Source organism: Callospermophilus lateralis, chromosome 3 (genome assembly GCF_048772815.1).
Source record: "Callospermophilus lateralis isolate mCalLat2 chromosome 3, mCalLat2.hap1, whole genome shotgun sequence".
Classification (NCBI taxonomy): domain Eukaryota; kingdom Metazoa; phylum Chordata; class Mammalia; order Rodentia; family Sciuridae; genus Callospermophilus; species Callospermophilus lateralis.
This window is the reverse complement of record NC_135307.1, coordinates 61356191-61377270: the sequence shown is the minus strand read 5'-3', so window position 1 is coordinate 61377270 and position 21080 is coordinate 61356191. Positions and strand designations below refer to the sequence as shown.

The window sequence follows — 21080 nt, the reverse complement described above, 5'->3', positions numbered from 1 at the left end:
ACTGTACCATTGCCAAGTTGATTCACAGTTTTTAGGATGTCTTTCTCTGGGGAGCCATAGGACATCATGTGCTTCTAAACTCTTCAATATACATTTGAGATGAAAGGTAGATTATCCCTGTCTCCATCTTACAAGGTTAATCAACAGCACCTAGGAGAAGCTTAATGGGCTAGAACACAGTAAAAACAGTGAGATGGACTGAAATAAAGCCATCCATGAGATTATATTCTGGATCAGTTAGGACACATTTTTAAAAAAAGATTTTTGTGTTAATTTAGATATCTCTAATAGCTATGTGTTCTGATTTTCTGGGGACTAAGTGGAGTCATAAAGCTTTCTTTAAGAGGTATTCAGAACTACTGCTGAGCCTGATCTCTTGAATACTCAGATATCAAGCGAAGAAGAGATGGACGTTCTGTTTTCTTTGTATCTCTGCCTACACATATTACTATAAAATGGCCTGGATGGCAAAGAAGTGTCTAATAAGTTGACAACTCAGAGGACCAGGAGACTTCCCACATATGTCCTTTAATCACTATTCAACTGAACTGCATGAGATATAATTCAAAAGGGAAAATTCTAAACAAAACTACAACAAAGTCTTTAAAGGGATATACCTATCTTATAGAGGCAGATTCAAAATTAAGTCTCTTAGACTAATTTTTTAATCAAGACTTCTCTTAACCTAAATTACATCCATCTATTTCAGTCTCTTCCCAACTTAACCTTTGTGCCTCATTCATAAGAGAAAAAAAAAGTTTTCTCTTCTTCAGACCATGGGCTCATGGTCTATGGCCCAAGTGAAGAAGAAAGTAGGGGCTTTTTCCATAAAGAAAGAACCTAGTTCAAATTTCCATTTATTTATGTCTAGCCCTTTGAAGCCCCCTCTAACTCCAAAGAATGTAAAAATTACCCCCCACAACATTCCTCCATTCTTTATAACAATCAACTGTATCATTTACAACTAGTAATTAGCTGGTTATTTTTTAGCTAGCCCTGGAGTTTAATTTAAAAAAAAAAAAATCTACAAAATCACCTAACCAGGCTGAGGATATAGCTCAGTTGGCAGAGTGCTTGTCTAGCATGCAAAAAGTCCTGGGTTCAATCCCCAGGATCACCAAAAACAAAACAAAACAAAAGACAGACAAAAAAAAAATCACCAAAGATACTGTGATACTATAGCCAATGATGGGGAATAGAAATGAAAAGTGAGGCCAGATGTATGCTGTGCATTTTAATAGTTTTAAAATTCTATTTTGCCAGTATTCTGATTTACTATAGGCTAAGTCTAATTTATTTTGATACTGGGTTAGCAGGATGAAATGGGAGCACAGTTGATAAAATAGCAAAGTTAAACTGCATTCCAACTTTTCATCTTTATAATGGGTAAGAAAGAGCTCTGAGTCTATAATGGGTAAGAAAATACACTGAATTTCTGCTTTTCTTCTTTGAAACTAAATCAATTTATAGAGGCTAACAATCCCCCCAAAAAATACAAATTCATTTTTTAATTTTTAGCAAAAGAGGTAATAAAATATTGAAAAAATGATGAAAATTGTAGGTTTTAAATCTCTTCCCCACACCAGTCCTTCACCTCTCTCTGATTTATGATTTTTGGAACTTGGGCAAGTAACTTCATATTATGGGTTTAATTTGCCATGTCTGTCAACTAAAGATCATATTATCCTCCAAGCCCAATGGTAGAGCTGGAAGACTGAGCAAGGTTTGTCCCATTCAACTATATAATCTGGATATATCCAGATCCAAAAAGGTAGGCAGGAATCTTTCTAAGAAAGGGGTTAGGGCAGGACCTAAGAACTACGGAGCAAAGTACAGCAAAGGAGGCAGAAGCCAGTTCTCACCGAGAGGATCTTATCACCCTCCTGGAGCCGCCCATCCAGGGCGGCAGCCCCATTCTCTTTGATGCGGCTGACGTAGATGCCACTGTCATTGGAGACATGCTGTTGATCTGTCCCACCGACGATGTTGAAGCCCAGCCCTGAGAAAATCATGGAGGAATGAAGGAGATGGGGGTGAAGAAGAAAGAAAAGGGATTAGAGAAGTAAAGAGAGAGAAAAGGCCTAGGGGAGGAGAGGCTAGTAAGACTGTGAGGCAGCTACAATAGTCATAAGCAAGGTCAGTGAAGTTCAAGAGTTAAGGTGAAGAATACCAAGTTCCCACTCAGGTCAGGTAGGACTGAAAATACAAACACAGAGATCAAGATGACCTGTTGAATACATACAGAAAGATCTACATACAATTAACGAATATAGTCATTCCTGTAAGATGTTAAGTGGTTCTGCTCACATTTGATTTTGATCCTGGTGATGGCATTCCTGGCATTTCTAGTATTAATGTAACAGGATTAGCTGCGTTCATAAGAACCTAAGCTTTTAACCAATTATGAAGTGAATTGTTCTTAATTGAGAAAGAGATTTCCAACCATAACTTCCCCTCCATACTTCTCTCAAGATTCTGGAGAATTTGTATATGGCAGTTTTGGAAGAAGTGATCTTGGGAATTTCATTTATTATTTTCCATTTTGTGTTATGGGAGGAGGACAATGGATACGTGTTGGTAGGAAACCTCAAAACCAGAAAGGTAACTGATGCTTCATGGTAGACATAGAACCAAAATCTCCCCCCCTCCCCCGTTTTTTTTTTTTGTTTTTAATCTCAAGTATACTTGGGTATAGTCATGACCAAATTTTATTCACTTTGGATAAAACTGATTCCCTACTGACTACCAACTGCCCATCTGCCAAACCTCTAGTTCCTGGAAAACACGATTCTATTCTTCATTTTTATGAGTTTAACTATTTTGGATGGGTATAAAATTTTAGTTATGCAAAATGAATGAGATCTAGAGATCTGCTATAGAACACTTACTTACAGATTGACACAAGTTTAACTTTGAAAGCTGCTCTCTCTCACACACACACAAAAAATGCAATGTAAGGAAGTACTAGGGATGTGTTCAAATTCCACACTAGCTGTGAGAGACCTCAGCCCCTCCAAATCCCACTTAATAATACAATATTAAGTACCCTGTTGGTAGGATGAAAGATACACCCTTAATTTGTATCATAGGAGATGGGGGTATTGGGAAGGTTCTGATAACTTAAGATGAAGTGAAAATGTAGACAGATCCAGACACTTCAAAATATGTCAACAGGGTAGATTTAACTGTTCTTATTATAATAAAATACAGAAAGCAAGCAAGCTAACAAGCTAGCTGAGCAAACAAAGCTAGCAAGCTAACAAAGTGCTGTTTCCATGGACCAACCACTAAGCTGTAGAAAGAATTTCACTCTATAGAAACCATTGTCATAAAGGGATTTTACCTATGCATTTAAGAAAAGAAGACATAATTCAAAATAGCCAAACTATTCAATCAGCCTAGGTGTCCATCAACAGATCCCATCAATATGTATAACCATAATGCAACAATAAAAAATGTGGAGATGCCAGGCACCACCATGCACACCTGTAATCCCGGTGGCTTGGGAGGTTGAGGCAGAAGGATCATGAGTTCAAAGCAAGCCTCAGCAACTTAGTGAGGCCCTATCTCTGAATTTAAAAAAAGGGGGGGTGGGGGATATGGCTCAGTGTTTAAGCACCGCTGGGTTCAATCCTCAGTACCAAAAAAAAAAAAAAAGTGGAAGGAAAAATAGGAAAAAGAAACTCCAAAACTCCTTTAGGGGCTTCTTTATGTTAACTACTGGTTGGTACAATTCAGGGCCACAGTATACAGAGAAGGGAGATAATTTGGAAACAATTAAAAAACAAAACGCATTGGTGCAACTGGAAGGAATAGGCATAGACACCTTTATACTACTAGCCTCTCTTTAAGTATCTGTTTAAGACAACAGATTAATGGATAAAGAAAATGTGAAAACACATACTTTTTTTTTTTTTTTTTTTTTAGAAAGAGTGAGAGAGAGAGGGAGAGAGAGAGAGAATTTTTTAATATTTATTTTTTAGTACTTGGCAGACACAGCATCTTTGTTTGTACGTAGTGCTGAGGATCGAACCTGGGCCGCATGCATGCCAGGCGAGCGCACTACCACTTGAGCCACATCCCCAGCCCCGAAAACACATACTTAAAAAGAAAAAAATATGTGGGCTTTCTAAAAAGTTTTCCCTGTTGGTAGGATGAAAGATTCACCCTTGATTTGTATCATAGAAGATGGGGGTGTTAGGGAGGTTCTGATAACTTGAGATGAAGTGAAAAGGTAGACAGATCTAGATTATGGAAGGCTCTGAAATGACTTCAGAACAATGGCAGGTTTGGGTAAGGGAGATGAGGCCAATCAGCCTGTCCCAATCCTGGGACAAACTATTTATAGAAAATCTTTCAATGAAATACAACATCCTTAGTATGGTTGGAGTCTCACCAAAATGCTGTTGTCTCTGGGGATCTTGGGAAAAGAAAGCAAGTATTAAGTAGCCAAATGCATTACAACAGTTAGCAAGAGAAGGAACTCTGCCACAGGTTATTTAAAGCAATAGAACAGTATCCAAAAGAAGATAAGTAGAAGAAATCTTACTGAGACTTATTATAAACAAGCACATTCTACTACCCACCCCTTAATATCACATTATATAGGTACATTTATAACTCATTGCTAACTTCTGTCATAAATGAACCAAACCACTTAAAATGAGAACTCCTGGGAAGATGTAAAGCCCTCTTCATCCACTTTTACAGAACTGAGCTCATCTATAACTCAAAGCCTTGCTACTATAAATGGAAGTCTCCGTAACAGTGTTTCAACTCAAAGATATACTTCAATAGGACAGCACTTGTCTAGCATACAAATGCACAAGAGTCCCTGGGTTCAATTCCCAGTATTAAAATTAAAATTTAAATTTGGACCCTGTGTATCCCTAGATAATCCCAGTTTATTTGTTCACATTTGTTATTTACCACATGTCAGGTACCGTGTTAGGTTCTGAATAAGGCAAAGCTAAACTGGACAATCCCTGTTTTAATCACAAACAGAAGTTTATCTTTTTGCCTGTCCCTTTTAAATACTGTAGAAGCAAATAAAAGAAATGATTCCAAGTTCAACTCCATAACTTACCAGAAATGTGAGTCAGTTTATCTCTGATCCTCAGCTTCCTTTTCTGTAAAACAAGGATTAAAAATTCTGCCCTCTCTACCTCAAAGAGTAATACTAGGACCCAATAACATAAAATATGAAAAAATTTCTTTATACAATACACAATAGTTGTTATATTGGAGTAAGGTTCTAGGAGTAGTCATCAATAAACTAGTAATGGCTACTTACCAAAACTATATAGTTTTGCTGCAAAAGGAGGAATAAATACACAGTACAAATGTGAGAACTCCTGAAAAATGGTTAGACAGATTTAAAAGTCCACCCACCTATAAACAGGAAAAGACTACATTAGAACTTATTGAAATTAAGTATGACCTGTGACCTAGAAATCACCCTTAGGAGTATTTTCTGGCAAGGGTGATATTTTAAATTTGCAACAATCATCCAGCATATTTTATCAACAAACTGGAACAGATGCCAATGTGAAACAACTGGAAGGAGAAAGCCTATCTAGTACATATCTTCTGATTATTAGCTATATTCTAGAAAAATCTTTCATGAATAGGGTGTTCACATACTCTGGTTTGTCTGGAAGTCGTGGTATACACCTTCTGCCCCAATGTTATTAAGTGTTCCTTTTCAATTTCAAAATCATGCCAGTTTGGACACATATTATCATCCCATCTACAAATATTAATGTAAAACTATGTTTACTACGGGACATTGTGTGTAGTGTGGAACTGACAGTAATCTAAATGTTCATCTTTTGGAAAACAGATTAAAATACAGTTAAAAGTTAGAAGCACTAATAATCATATTAAAATAACATGGATAGGGGGCTGGAGTTGTGGCTCAGTGGTAGAGCGCTTGCCTGGCACGCGTGAGACCCTGGGTTAGATCCTTATCATCACATATAAATAAAACAAACAAATAAAAGATCCACTGACAGCTAAAAAATAATTTAAAAAAAATGGGTAGAGTTTTAAAATGTCATGTTGATATTCACAACATAATATCTTCCCATAAGTAAATACAAAACTATTACCTGTTTACAAAGTGCATGTAAAGACATATCAGAGTAGATACTCAAAGGGAAGAACATACAGGGTGGAGGTTAGGTTTGGAGGGTAAAAATAAGACCAGAGAGGGACATACTGATGACAATAGTATGTTGTGGAGCTAAGGTCCAAAAAGGATGAAGGCCAATGGGAGAAAGAAAAGACTGGGATTCAGCAAATGTTTTAAAAAACCGAGTGAATGAAAAATATTGCTTAGTGAACTCTAGTTATAATATGCTAATAAATTTTAAAATATAACAAAATTAAAATGGGTTGCTCAGTCTCTAATTTTGATGAGCAGTCCAAACACACTCCCAAAAAAGGAAAGGTTGCAGGTGGTACAGAATGATACCATTAGAGGATTGAGAGGAAAAGAAAGTGTATTTAGTAGAAGAACCTTGGAAAGCTAAATGAGAAACACATTCTTCTAGACTCCTCCTGACTACAGGTCTGGACCCTGAGCCCATTTATAAGTAAAGGCAACAGCAACAGAAACAGTTAATATTTGCTGAGTATTTAATATCTATGAAGTAATATAGTATAAATTATACTTCCATACAGATGAATTTTTAAAATGAGTTATGAAGGCTGATGCAGTTGGCACACACCTGTAATCCCAGTGGCTCATGAGGCTGAGGAAGGAGGATTCAAAGCTAGCCTAGGCAATTTAGCAGGGCCCTAAGCAACTCAGCAAGACCCTGTCTCTAATGAAATAGAGAAAAAAGAACAGAGAGGGGTGAGGGTCAGGAGGTAAGGGTAGATAACTGGGGATGTGGCTCAGTGGTTAAATGCCCCTGGGTTCAATTCCCAGTACCCCACCCCCCCAAAAAAGAGTTATGGAGCGATTAGGCAACTTTACAAAAGGTCACAAAGCTTTTGGTGAAGCCAAAACTCCAAGTAAGGCTGTTTGATGCCAAGGTCTAAGCTTTTAACCATTTTGCCATACTGTATCCTTGTAGAAAAATGTACTATTTTAGAAAAAAGTCTTTTAAGCACTGCTTGCTATCTTGGGAGCCAGCTGGTCTTTGAGCTAGCTCTGAAAAAAACAATGTTAAGATAGTGGTTGAGTACAGTCCCTATCAGTAATATATTCCAGAAGAAAGACTGGAGTTTTGTCATAGTAGTAGGTTCCTACTGCTTATCTTTAGGTCAGAGAAGGAAAAACCCTGCATTTCATTCAGATTCTTGTCTATAAAGTCTTAAAGTTATAAAGTAAAATAACTGTTCAACCTGTTGTTCTGGATATAATCTAGAAATAATTAATAATGAAACAAAATAGTCAATTAACATCAAGGATTGTAATCACTAATTGAGTTATGAGCACTAGATTGACAAACCCTGTATTTGTCCTTCTGTCTACATGGAAACTTTTTCTACCACAAAATCAATCCCACTAATTTTTATCAGACATCAAATAACTATTGGGTACAAAATCTTTATTATGGTAAAACATGCTTAATGTAAAATTTATAGTTTTAATGGCTTTTAATTATATAATTCAGTGGCATTAAGTACATTCACAATATTGTACAACCATCACTATTCATATCCAGAATTTTCACAAACACACACACACACACACACACTCACAAAACCAGTAAACAAAAATACCCACCTCTATACCCATCAGACAATAACTCCTCATTCTCTCCTCCTTCCACATCTTGGCAACCTCTATTATGTATTCTGTCTATATACCTCATAAGTGGAATAATATAATTCTCTTTTGTGTCTAATTTCACTTAGTAGAATGTCTTTAAGGTTCATCCACATTATAGCATGTATCAGAATCTCTTTCCTTTAATGGTTGAATATTATTCTACTGATTAAATATACCAAATTTTAAAAATTTATCAAGGGACATTAGGAGTATTTCCACATTTTAGCTACTATGAATAATACTCCTATGAATACTGGTATGCAATCATCTGTTTGAGTCTCTGCTTTCAATTATTTTGGGTATATACAGAAGTGGAAGTATTAGAAAACAGGGTAATCCTATGTTTTATGAAACGAGGAATTGCCAAACTGTTTTCCACAGTGGTCGTACCATTTTACATTCCTATTAGCAAGCATAGGGCTCTAGTTTCTCCACATCTTTCCTAAGATTTGTTATTTATTTGATAATAGTCATCCCAGTGGTGTAAAGTAGCATCCCACTATGGTTTTGATCTGCATTTCCCAAATGCCTAGTGATGTTGAATATGTTTATCAGCCACTTGTACATCTTCTATGGAAGATGAGTCCTTAGCTCATTTTTAATTTGTTTTGTTTTTGTTGAATTTGAGTTCTTTACATATTCTGCTTGTTAATTATTATCAGAAATAATAAATATCTTCTCTGATTCTGTAGATTGTCTTTAATACTCCTGATAATGGCCTTTGATGCACAACATTTTTAAGTTTGATGAAGCCCTATTTCTTATTCTTCTCTTATTGTCTTTGCAATTGCTGTCATATCCAACAAATCATCACCAAATCCAATGTCATGAAGATTTTTCCTATCTCTTCTTCTATGAGTTTTATAGTGTTAACTCTTAAACTTAGGTATTCATAAATTTTTAATTTTTATATAGTGCATAAGGCAAGGATACAAACTCATTCTTATGCAAATGAATGTCTAGTTAATCCAATATCATATATTGAAAAAAGGAATTCTATCATTATTTGATGGAATGTTCTGTATGTCTGTTAGGTCTAATTTGCTGATAATGTTGTTCAGTCCTGTATTTCTTTATTCATCTGTTGACAGTCCTATTACTGAAAACTGGAGTACTAAAATTTAACTATTACTGTAAAATCATCTGTTTTCCCTTGAATTCTTCAACATTTGCTTCATGTATTTTGGGACTCTGTTATTTAGTGCATGTAAGTTTACAGTTATTATTCTTTCTGATGAACTGATTTTTTAATAATTATTATGTAAAAATAGGGAAAAAAGAACATGGGCTGGGGTTGTGGCTCAGTGGTTGGGTACTCCCCTAGTATGTGTGAGGCACTGGGTTTGATCCTCAGCACCACATTAAAAAAAATGAAATAAAGAAACTGTGTCCACTTAGAACTAAAAAATAAACTTTTTTTTTTTAAAAAAGGAACATAGTTAAACACTGTAGAAGTTATATACAACAAATCCAAGGTTGACATCATTCTAAACAGAGAAAAATTGAACACATTCCCTCTAAAAACTGCAACAAGACAGGGTGGTCACTTTTACCACTTCCATTCAACGTGGTCCTTGAAACTCTAGCTGAAACAATTAGGCAAAAGAAAGAAATTAAAGGGACACAAGTAGGAAAAGAAGAGCTCAAACTATATGTGTTTGCGGACAACATGATCTTATATTCAGAAGACCCAAAAAACTCCACCAGAAAACATTTAGAACTTATATATGAATTTAGCAAAGTAGCAGGATACAAAATTAACACCCCAAAATCAACTGCATTCCTATATTACAACAAATAGCTGAAAGAGAAATTAGGAAAACTATCCCATTCACAATAGTCCCATGGGAATTACTCTAACAAAAGAGGTAAAGAACTTCTACAATGAAAACTTCAGAATAGCAAAGAAAGAAATTGAGGAAGATCTCAGAAGATGGAAAGACCCTCCACATTCTTGAAGAAGCAGAATTAATATATCAAAATGGCCATACTATCAAAAGCACTTTACAGATTCAATGCAATTCTCATCAAAATTCCAATGACATTCCTCATATAAATAAAAAAAAAAAAAAGCAGTCATGAAACTGATCTGGAAAATTAAGAGGCCCAGAATAGTCAAAGCAATCTTAGCGAGGAAAAGCAAAGCAGGAGGCATCACAGTACTAGACCTTAAATTATAGTACGGAGCTATAGTAACAAAACAGTATGGCATTGGTACCAAAACAGATAAGATGACCAAGGGAACAGAATAGAAGACACAGAGACAAACCCACAAGATTACAGTTACCTCAAACTTGATAAAGGCGCCAAAAACACATATTGGAAAAAAATAACCTCTTCAAAAAATGGTGCTGGGAAAACTGGAAATCCCTACATAAATGAAATTTAACCCCTATCTCTCACCCTGCACAAAATTCAACTCAAAGTGGATCAAAGACCTAGGAATTAGACCAGAAACCCTGCACCTACTAGAAGAAAATGTAGGCCCACACTCCAACATGTCAGCTCAGGAACTGACTTTCTTAACAATACTCCTAAAGTGCAAGAAGTAAAATCAATAATCAATAAATGGGATGATATCAAAATAGAAAGCTTCTCCACAGCAAAGGAAACAATCAAGAGTGTGAAGAGAGAGCCTACAGAATGAGAGAAAATCTTTGCCACCTGTACCTCAGATAGGGTATTAATTTCCAGGATATACAAAGCTTTAACTCAAAAAGCTCAACACTAAAACAACCAAATAACCCAATCAATAAATGGGCAAAGTACTAAACAAATACTTCCAAAAGAAGAAATACAAATGGTCAATAAATACATGAAAAAAATGTTCAACATCTCTATAAATTGGAGAAATGCAAATTAAAACTACACTGAGATTCTATCTCACTCCAATCAGAATGGCAATTATCAAGAATACAAGTAATAATAAATATTGGCAAGGATGTGGGGAAAAAGGTACACTCACACATTGAGTGAGACTGCAAATTGGTACAACCACTCTGGAAAGCAGTATGGAGATTCCTCAAAACCTAGGAATAGAACCACCATTTGACCCATTTATTTCACACCTGGTTTAAATCCAAAAGATTTAAAATCAGCATATTACAGTGATGTTTATATCAATGTTTATAGCAGCACAATTCACAATACTAAGCTATGGAACCAACCTAGACGCTCTTCAACAGATAATGGACAAAAAAATGTGGTATACATACACAATGGAGTATTACTCAGTTATAAAGAAGAATGACTTTATGACATTTCTAAGTAAATGGATGGACCTGGAGACAACTATTCTAAGTAAAATAAACCAGTCCCAAAAAACCAAAGGTCAAATGCTTTTGCTGATATGTGTATACTAACCACAATAAGGGGGAAGAGGAGAAAACAGAAGTTCAGGAGATAAGGTAAAGAAGGAGAAAGGGAAGAGAGGGGATAAAAGGAAAGACAGTGTCATAAATCCAAAACAAATTTCCTATGTACTTATATGAATACACCATCATCAATCCCACCATCATGTACATCACACATGTACATCCTAACTAGAATAAGATATATTTCATGCTTGTATAATTATATCAAAATGAATTCTATTGTCTATGTTATTCATTGTCATGTATAACTAAAAAGAACCAATAAAAATTTTATTATGTAATGTCCCTGAGTGTCTTGTAATTTTTTTCACATTAAATCTATTTTGTGTGAAATTAGTACAGTCATTCCAGCAATCTTTTGAATGGAATATCCTTTTTCATTCTTTCATTATAAATCTACTTGTATCTCTAGTGTTAATGTGAATCTGTTGCAAACAAAATATCATTGGATCTTTTTTATTCCATTCTGCTGATTGATTGAAACATTTAATGCTTGTACTTTAAGTAATTAACAATACATCATCCATACAGGGTTTTTTACCTTTAGTTGATTTTTGTTTTTCAGTGACACTTTTATTCTCATTTTCTTTCTTTCTTTTTTTTTTTTTTTTTTTGTAGTGAGGATTGAACTCGGGCACTCAACTACTGAGTCACATCCCCAGCCCTATTCTGTATTTTATTTTGAGACAGGGTCTCACTGAGTTGTTTAGCATCTTACTTTTGCTGAGGCTAGCTCTGAACTGGCAATCCTCCTGTCTCCACCTCCCAAGCCACTTAGATTACAGGCCTGCCCTGCCTGGCTTAGTCTCATTTTCTTTCTTTTTTAAAAAAAATATTTATTTTTTAGTTGCAGTTTGACACAATACCTTTATTTATTTATTTATTTATTTATTTATTTATTTTTATGTGGTGCTGAGGATCGACCAAGGGCCTCACATGTCGTGCTAGGCAGGCGCTCTACCACTGAGCCACAACCCCAGCCCCTCATTTTCTTTTGACTAACAAATATCCTATTGTACAGGAATCATTTCTTGTCCTTCAGTATCAAAAATTCTTAATCATATGTAGACATGTAACAAACAGTAAATAAATTTTAAAGTTTTACTTTAATTTTGAGTCTTCTAAAACTAACATTTCTATCATCTTAGTTGTCTTTCCTTCAATAAATAATTTCACAATTATTCGAATATAATCCACTTAGTCATATGGCTCCACAAAGTGGGATGCACCTATCCACTTATCTTTCATTTCTGTTTCCCCCAAATAATGGCTAGATGTTCTTAAGGATTGTTCTGAAAAGACCTTTAGACTAATCCTTCTCCCCACCCCACCCCCAGCCCTTTTTATATTTTATTTTGAGACAGGTTCTTGCTAAGTTGCTTAGGGCCTAAGTTGCTGAGGCTGACTTGAACTTCTGATCCTCCTGCTCAGCCTCCTAGGCTGCTGGGATTATAGGCATGCACCACCATGCTCTGACCTTTAGACTAATCTTCAGAGCTCTTTTGTTCCGTGGAGTTTTTCCACCTATTTCTTCCCCTTATTTATTGTATCTTAGCTAATTTTCTAGCCATCACTGTAACACAGTATGCCCAACCTCATTCTTTTTTTTCAAATTGTTATCTACTGTTTATGACCTTGCAAAAGCTTAAAAAAACCTTGTTGCTGGTTCTTTTTACTGAAACACATTCCATTATTTTATTCTAATATATCAGTTTGGTCATTTACTTTACTGATCATTTTGTGTCATGCACTAGACAAAGCATTAGCCAAAAAAAAAGAAAGAAATGAAATATATATTTTTTTTTGGGGGGGGGGCACCAGGGATTGAATTCAGGGCACTCAACCACTGAGCCACATCCTCAGCCCAATTTTGTATTTTATTAGAGACAGGGCCTCACTGAGTTGCTTAGGTTGGCTCTGAACTTGTGATCCTCCTGTCTCAGCCTCCAGATCCACTGGGATTACAGGTGTGTGCTACCACACCCTAAAACTAACATATCTGGCTGAAATATACATTTTTGTTAAAAAATTAGAAAACCTCCTAGTAGAGAGAGGAGACTTCAGTGAGAAAACAAAAACAAAACAAAATAAAATTATCTCTAGTATTTCAGAGCTTGATTTTTAACTCATGCAGACCTGGATCCAATTCTTAAATCTGTCCCATAAGAGCTGTATGATGAAAAAGTCAAGATTTCCTCATTTGTAAAACAAGGGATAACAGCCATTCCATCTTTTCCTTGATAGGAGATAAAACAAAGACCTTGGCAATATATGAGAGACAATCTATAAATTGTGTAGAATGTTGAATGATTAGGAAGGATCTAATCTGGGAGAAGCAGTAAGTTATGATATGATCTTATACATAAGATCAACTGCCTGTTGCCCCCCACTTTTTTTTAAACAACAGGAAGGAAGACACAAATATGGATAAATCTGAACGTCATGTTTCATAAAGAATGATCTATTAGTAGTGAGTAAACTATTGCAAAATTCCACATAAGAGAAGGTGAGGGATGGTTCTAGGTAGTGGCAATGAGAAAAGAATGAAAGGACATTTCAGAGAACTCAGAGTACTTGATTAGAGGCACTTGAAATACAGTATTTGGCAAGACTTAACTGTCACCTAGCCATTCATCCATTAACAATAACAACAGTAGCAAACACACTGCTTTACACATGTCAGACAATGTTCTAAATATTTTACAGAGATTAACTCATTTCACTCTCACAACACTCTGAATATATTCTATAACCATTCCCATTTTACAGAGGAGTATATTCTGTAACCATTCCCATTTTACAGAGGAGAAATTAAGGCTTGCATCAGTTACAAAGTTAGTAAGAGGCTAGATAAAGATTTGGCCCTAGGTAGTGTAATCCTAAATCTAAAACTCTTAATGGAAAAACTAAACCGCCTTATAGAAAAGGCAACCAACGTCAAGAAAGGCAGTTGTAGTCATGTCAAAAGCACAGCATAACGAAGTGTCACGGAAAAGAGGTAAGTGAGCATCTAGCTATATCTGAACCACATGAGATGTTCAGTTTAAAAGACAAAAACCAAAATCCATACTGAATCCAATACTCTGAAGATGGGGCCTAGGAAATAGCGTTTTGGTTTTTTTTTTTTTTTTTTTTTTTTAATGAAAGAGCAAAAATTAAAACCCCTGAACAATTCTGGAGTAGTACCAAGTTTGGATGCTTTTGTAAAAAAAATAACCGGTCCCTCAGAAACAGAAATCGAGCAGACAAGGGTAGGAAGGGGATGGTATCCGCGATATGCTGGCTTAGAAGCAGGACTTTTCTCGTTTTGTCTAGCACCGTTAGCTGACAGAATCCCTTCCTGGCTGTGAACTCATGTGGTAAACCGACTAGATTATGAAGCCGAGTCCTCAGACCCGTTATCTGACTAACGATGGATGCCAAGATTTTTCCTACGTGCCTGAAAGCTTACAGGAACTTCGAGGTTGGGGCCTGCCTGCCCCGAGGCCAGGTAAACCCGGGTTAGCAGAACAAATGTCTGCTCTGCAATTACACCCTCAAGTCCCCTGCTCCGAGTCAAGTCCCGCACATACCTGAGGGTCCTCTCGTAAGATTGATCTCTTCCTCAGTGACCAAATAATCCACCCTTCCGTTCATGTTCCACTGCTCGCCTGGCTTCCTCCTCGGGTCAGCTGGCGCTCTGCACAGGTGAAGGTGAACCGGTCTCGGCGCAGTGTCCCAGGAACAGTCCTTTCGGTTTCCGAAGCCTGCGAACCGGAAGAAGCCGCCGCCGGGCCGAGGGCGCAGGGAACGCAGGGAATTGTGGCTCTCGCGTTATCTCGCCGCGAGGGATCGCGTTATCTCACCGCCTTTTCCCAGCGAGCCTCAATGTGGGTCCCAGCCACAAAGACTCCGGAGTTAGTCTGAGAGCAGATGGGAAGATGGGAGCAGAGGGAGGCTTGTACTGGTGGGGGACTTAAAAAAATTGATTTTGTCGAGGAAATTTTTAAAATTAAATTTCCTGCCATCTCAGGAAATAACAAATGTAGAAAAATGTAGAAAGGAAGGAGTTTTATTAATCTATTAGTATCCGTCCAAACTAGGATGAGCATCACAAATGATCTATTAATGAGATTGCAAAGAATGGAAATCATACCTTTTATGTAGCCAAGCAGATGCAACCCGTTACGTGCATGTTCTCCTGTAAGAGGGCACCGTTTGCCACTCATTCTTCGGTAGTTCACCCTTGGGGTGGCTGGCCGTGTTAATTATTTGCCTTTACCCAAAGGAAAAACAAAACTATCTCTAGCCCCCCACCGCTCCCTGCTTCCCTCCCCCCGCTCCCCTCCCTGCTCCCCTCCCCGCTCCCCTCACCCCTGCCCTGCTCCTCCTTTCCTTCCCTCCCCGTTCCCCCCTCCCTCTCCCCCCTCCTCCTCCCCCCCCTCCACCTGCTCCCCCTCCACCTGCTCCCCCTCCACCCGCTCCCCCCTCCCTTTCTGACAAGAAGATTCTTAGATCTTGGCACAAGCCACTTTGGATAACTTCCTTGGTGACAGGAGATGGAGGACCATCTTTCTTGATATTGACCTTTCAAAGTTGTGTCCCAGAACCTTAAGAAAAAGATCCCATGTTTGTATCTGACAGAGGCTTATTTAATTTTTATATATATACAGAGACACAGAGGAAGTAATGTAATTACAGATTTCCCCCCCGCCCCCAAGAAAATCCTCAAAGTAAAGGAAGAAGGAAAAATATCTCATCCTTTTATCCTTTTATCCTTTTGACAATAGGGAAAGCTTCAATCATTTTTCTTCTTTTTAACCCTTATAGTAAAATTAGTGCACTCCCTAGCTATGACTTTTTAGCTCAGCTTTCTTGATTTTGGTGAGCAGATATTCCATACTGAGCTTGAAGAAACTTTCAGGGCTTAAAAGCCAGGAAAGTAAGTTTGTCTGTCTGTTTGTCTCTCTCTCTCTCTGAGGATGGCCTTAGGCCTGAGCCTAAGCAACTTCATTTTTTAAACTCCAGTTTGAAAACCTGCAGTCTCACCAGGTACATCCAACAGATCCCTCCAGTATGGCCTCAAGCAAGTTACTTCCCCTCACTCTGATAAATAGAATGAAACCTCTGGCAGGCTGGATGTTTCTGACCCCAGGGTAAATGATGTCAAGGAGAAATACTGAGGTAGCTGATAAAGATTGAAAGGATGGGGGTCAAAAGCCCCAAAATTTAGTATAAATAATAGAGTTGGTGAACAGGAATTCAGCCAGCTGAAACAAGGATGCAATCGAGCTGGAGAGCCTGATGAGGACCTGACATCCTGTCACTTGTCATCGTTTCCTGATCCTCTTTCCATCCTCACTGCTCTCAAACTCTAAAACCTCATCTGGACCATGGTGAGAGCCGCAACTCCTCCCTACGACCCCCTTCTCAACGGGTCATCCACTCCACACCAGGAAAAGCCTGCCTTGGTTCACTCAGACCTGATCACTGTGGTCTGAGTGAGTGTGCATCTGCTGGACTTAAAGCCTAAGGCTAAAGACTTTTGAACTTAGCCTGCAGAGGGAATGTGTGTCATTAGCCTGTCATGATTAAGTGTGTTTGCAGTGCTTAGAGTTAATCTAGAATTGTTTGCTGTGAATTGATTGTCTATTGCAGTGCCTAGTATTAAGGATTGTCCTTAAGAACCTATAGAGTGAAATTGTATTGAGCAATTTGAGTGAATAAAGCATTGAAAGGGGCAGAAGCATGTAGACATTCTTTATTTCTCTCCTTGACTGCATATGTTGCAGTTTTGCCCCCTTGCAACACACACACACACACACACACACACACACACACACGTGTACATATATATGACGTTGTTACTGGCTACCAAGCCAAGGGACCTGCCTGCCATCTGCCCATGAAAGAAATAAACAAACAATGGAAGAACAAAAATGAATTTTATGCAGTTTTATCAAACTGGGGAGAAACAGCAAGATTTTTTTCTCTGATGGTTGTTAAACCATGTGGCAAAGAAAAGACCACCGACTCCAATTTAAATCAAATTAAAGCAAGCTTGTAATTCCTACTGGCTGGGGCTGTCTCTCCCAAAACCCCTGGGAACAAGACAGCCCCACAGCTCTCTAGGAGGGCAGCTTTAAAGCACAGAAAGTTGCAAAAAGGGGCGGGGAGTGTCTTAAGAACTTACAGATAACAGGATTTTGACAAGCATAATATAAAGGCAGGTAGTAGATTAATGGTCCAGCACATAGGGAGTAAATTTAGATCCCAACATCAGAATTTACGAGGCGCCACTAGAATTTCAGAGAGGGTCATTATCTGGCCAGGGAAAGCCAGGCATGGGTGAGTTCAAGGCACGGGCAGGCATTTCAAGCAAGTTTAGAAATCGCAGTAATTTATGCTAAAGCTGAAATCAACTTTTCATGCTTTTGTGATGAAATGGCTCCCAGTCTTAAGAGGGAATTAGGCTGGGTTTATCATGGTCCCACAGAAGCAGTTACAATTTATAGAAACAAAAGCCAGGTGATATACATATGTAGATTTAGCTGGGCTGTGCTAGCCAGAGAACATACCAGTTTTAGCTTCCTTGGAACCGCAGCTAAGTCAAGAAATAGTTTTTATTTTTTGTTTTATTCTTTGTTTCAAGGTGACCACAGGGGTTAGAGGGAACATTGGAAGATTGACAAATGTAGGCCCAATAAAAAGGCATTCAAATGTATATGTAAAAACCAAACTAGCAGCTGCTATGTGTACCAAACAAATAAGACAGATTCAGCAGGAATGGCTCTTATTTGCTCACCTTGAAAAAAGTTAACATGGTAGTGGAAAGAACACAGAAGATGATGCCAAGAATACTTTATTTCAAGTTCAGTTCCATCTGTTTCCAGTTGTCTGGGCTTGACCAAGTAACCTAACATCTCCAAACTGTTCATTCCTCTTTATGAGGGCGCTCTTTCGAGATTGTCACAATGAATCAGTGAAGTGAAACTTTCAAAATTACATTTTTACTTAAAATTCAGACTTTCATTACCCTCATTTCCAGCCCTTTTCCACTTATGTTGGTTGAATAAAGCAATCATTATAAAAGGCAGCAAAAAAGTGAAAAAACTAAGATAAGAATAAATGACATTGGAAAGCCAAGAGAAAAGAGATCAAGTATAAATGGAAAAAGAAATTGAAGATGTCATCAATGAGAAGATTTGAAAGGAGAAAACCCATAATGGGAGGTGGTTGAGGAGATCATCACTCTGTACCTGGGAGGAATGTCCTGATCTGAGCACACAGCTTCAAAGGAAAAACATGGGCAGTGAAAAAAAAAAAGTAATTAAATAAGTTCAAGAGATGCTAGTAATAGGTATAGGGACAGGTGGAGATATTAATTGCCTAATGAAAGTATAGTTTTTGTTTGCAGTATTGGGGATTGAACCCAGGAGCACTCTAGCACTAAGCTATAGCAACAGCCCTTTTATTTATTTGTTTATTTTAAAAATATTTGTACGTTGCAGGTGGACACACAATATATTTATTTTTATGTGGTGCTGAGGATCAAACCCAGTGCCTCACATGTGCCAGGCAAGCACTTTACCACTGAGCTACAGCCCAGGCCCTTTATTTTTTATTTTAAGAAAATTTCTCACTAAGTTGCCCAGTCTGGGCTCCAACTTGCCATCTTCCTGCCTCAGCCTCCCAACTAGCTGGGATTACAGGTGTGTGCCACCACCCCTGGAATGGAAGTGTAGAATGAAGCAGCCTAATATATAGAGAGGCAGAAAATGAGAAATAGGAGCTCCCACTCAGAGAAAACAATTGAGACAAATTATGGAATCATGACAGGGATGGAATTATAGAGGCAATAAAGAATAAATCAAACAGCATTTTGTGATTTTTCTGAAAGAATTTAAAAGGCTTTACTAACATCCAACTTCATATCATCCACTCTAATGGAAGGAGGAATGTTGGGAAGATTCAGAGTGGATGATGGAGGAAAGATATTTTAGACATTTTTAGAGCCAGGCATTTTAATAATATTCAGAGGGTATCTGAGATCTTTAGAACTTAGTCTTGCCCCTCTCACGGAAGGTAAACTGCTTGATGTTTGGACAGTCTAGCATGAAGCACTGTTCCATAAAGTCTCTGAGCGCTTAGATGTTTTATTGTTAGCTGAGCTTAATTTGCATTTGCCACCAAACCAAGGCAGTTTCTTTCTTATTAAACTCAATATTTATGTGATGTATATTACCATATACTCAAAATAGGATAAATTGCCTATGTGGTATGTTAAGATCAGTACCAAGATTCATGATATGGGGCTTGGGGATATAGCTCAGTAGTAGAATGCTTGCCTAGCATGAATTGAACCCTGGGTTCAATCCCCAGCAACACATACACACACACAATGTGACATTGATGACACATGTAACAAGTATGCAAGTATGCCACTAGTAGTCCTGGGAATGGCCATCATACCAGGGACATCATGGGAGGTATATGAAAGGCCCAAGAGCTCCAGGACAGCTGGGACTGACAAACATATAGCTTGAGGAAATTCAATATCCTGCATATGGTGAAGAAATTTTATGTGGTGATCTAAATGCAGCAGCCCTAGTAGGGGGTTCAAGGGATGACTGACTATCAGCAATAGGAAAGTCTAAGTGAGTGAAGTCTGTTTTGGTCATCATTGTATTTTATATTAAAACTAGTGACCTTGGGCACTTGGCTTCAAAGCTGGTGCTTGGAAGTTGAGTGTGGAGTTATGAACATGGTAGCTGCCACTGTAGCCATCATGGGACAATAAGATGGGATCTATCCTACCTATAGAGTAACTGTGGAAGACCATACCAAAATAGAGAAAATTGGGGAAGGTACTTATGGAGTTGTATATAAGGGTAGACACAAAACAACAGGTCAAGTGGTAGCCATGAAGAAAATCAGACTAGAAGGTGAAGAGGTAGGGCTTCCTAGTACTGCAAGTCAGGAAATTTCTCTATTGAATTCCTTTCTATGGATCTCAAGAAATACTTGGATTCTATTCCTTCTGGTCAGTTCAAAGATTCTTCACTTGTTAAGAGTTATTTGTATCAAATCCTTCAAGGTATTATGTTTTGTCACGCTAGAAGTTCTTCACAGAGACTTAAAACCTCTTATTTATGGTGAAGGAACAATGAAACTAGCTGATTTTGGCTTTCCAGATCTTCTAGAATAACTATTAGGGTATATACACATAAGATAGTACCATTCTGGTATAGAACTCCTGAAGTTTTGCTGGGGTCTGCTCATTACTCCACTCCAGTTGACATTTGAAGTATAGGCACCATATTTGTAGCATTGGCATCAACACAAAGATATTCCATGGTATGCCAAGGGACATGAGGAACATGGTCAGGGACTCAGACAAGCGCCCAGGCGCGGGGACTGGAGCACAAAGGGTCAGGGTTAGGGAGGGCTGGGCTGGGGAAGGGACACCATTCAAGGTGAGAGGGCTAGGGGAGGGAAGGGAGGGGGTCTCTCAGGGCTGGATTGGAGCAAGTCCCATGTTCACTGCCAGGCCTCAAGGTTCAGGCTGCGAAGGGGATGCAGGCAAGTGGCAGGGTTGTGTTTCCCATAGGGAGCATTCAGGGCACAGAGGAAAGCCAATTCAGCTCCTCTGCCCCAGGTGAGTAGATCCTCGGAGAGGGACCTGGACTAAAAGAGGAGCAAAAGGGAGTACTGTGAGGGGATACCTGGAGTGCAGAGGTGGGGTGAACTACCAAGACCCATTCCAGGAGCCTAGGCTAGGGAGAAGCAGGGGGAGCAGAGTGTTTAGGCAGTGCCAGGATACCACAGGATGAGGGGAACAAAGGGGAGGCACAGGAGTGGGCCAGCAAAAGGGATCTGAAACCAAGGGACAGTGACAGGGTCCTCAAGAAGGGCGGCCAGGGGCTCAAGCAAGGAGCCGGGCT

At 38.3% G+C, this 21080-nt stretch overlaps 1 protein-coding gene and 1 pseudogene across 2 annotated transcripts in view; one reads left to right on the top strand and one right to left on the bottom strand.

Annotated features, from left to right (window-relative positions):
- Positions 1-14940, bottom strand: part of Synj2bp (synaptojanin 2 binding protein) — a 32547-nt gene extending 17607 nt beyond the window's left edge. For both annotated transcript variants that reach the window (XR_013090749.2, XM_076850290.2), the window contains exons 1-2: positions 14730-14940; positions 1863-1999 (exon numbers count right to left, since the gene is read on the bottom strand). Coding sequence is in view for 1 of the 2 variants with exons in the window: in XM_076850290.2 (XP_076706405.1) it covers positions 1863-1999; positions 14730-14793 (201 nt within the window). In the remaining variant the exon portion in view is untranslated. The remainder of the gene's footprint in view (positions 1-1862; positions 2000-14729) is intronic.
- On the top strand, positions 14792-20511 carry LOC143394643 (cyclin-dependent kinase 1 pseudogene; annotated as a pseudogene).
- Positions 20512-21080: the final 569 nt, after the last annotated feature.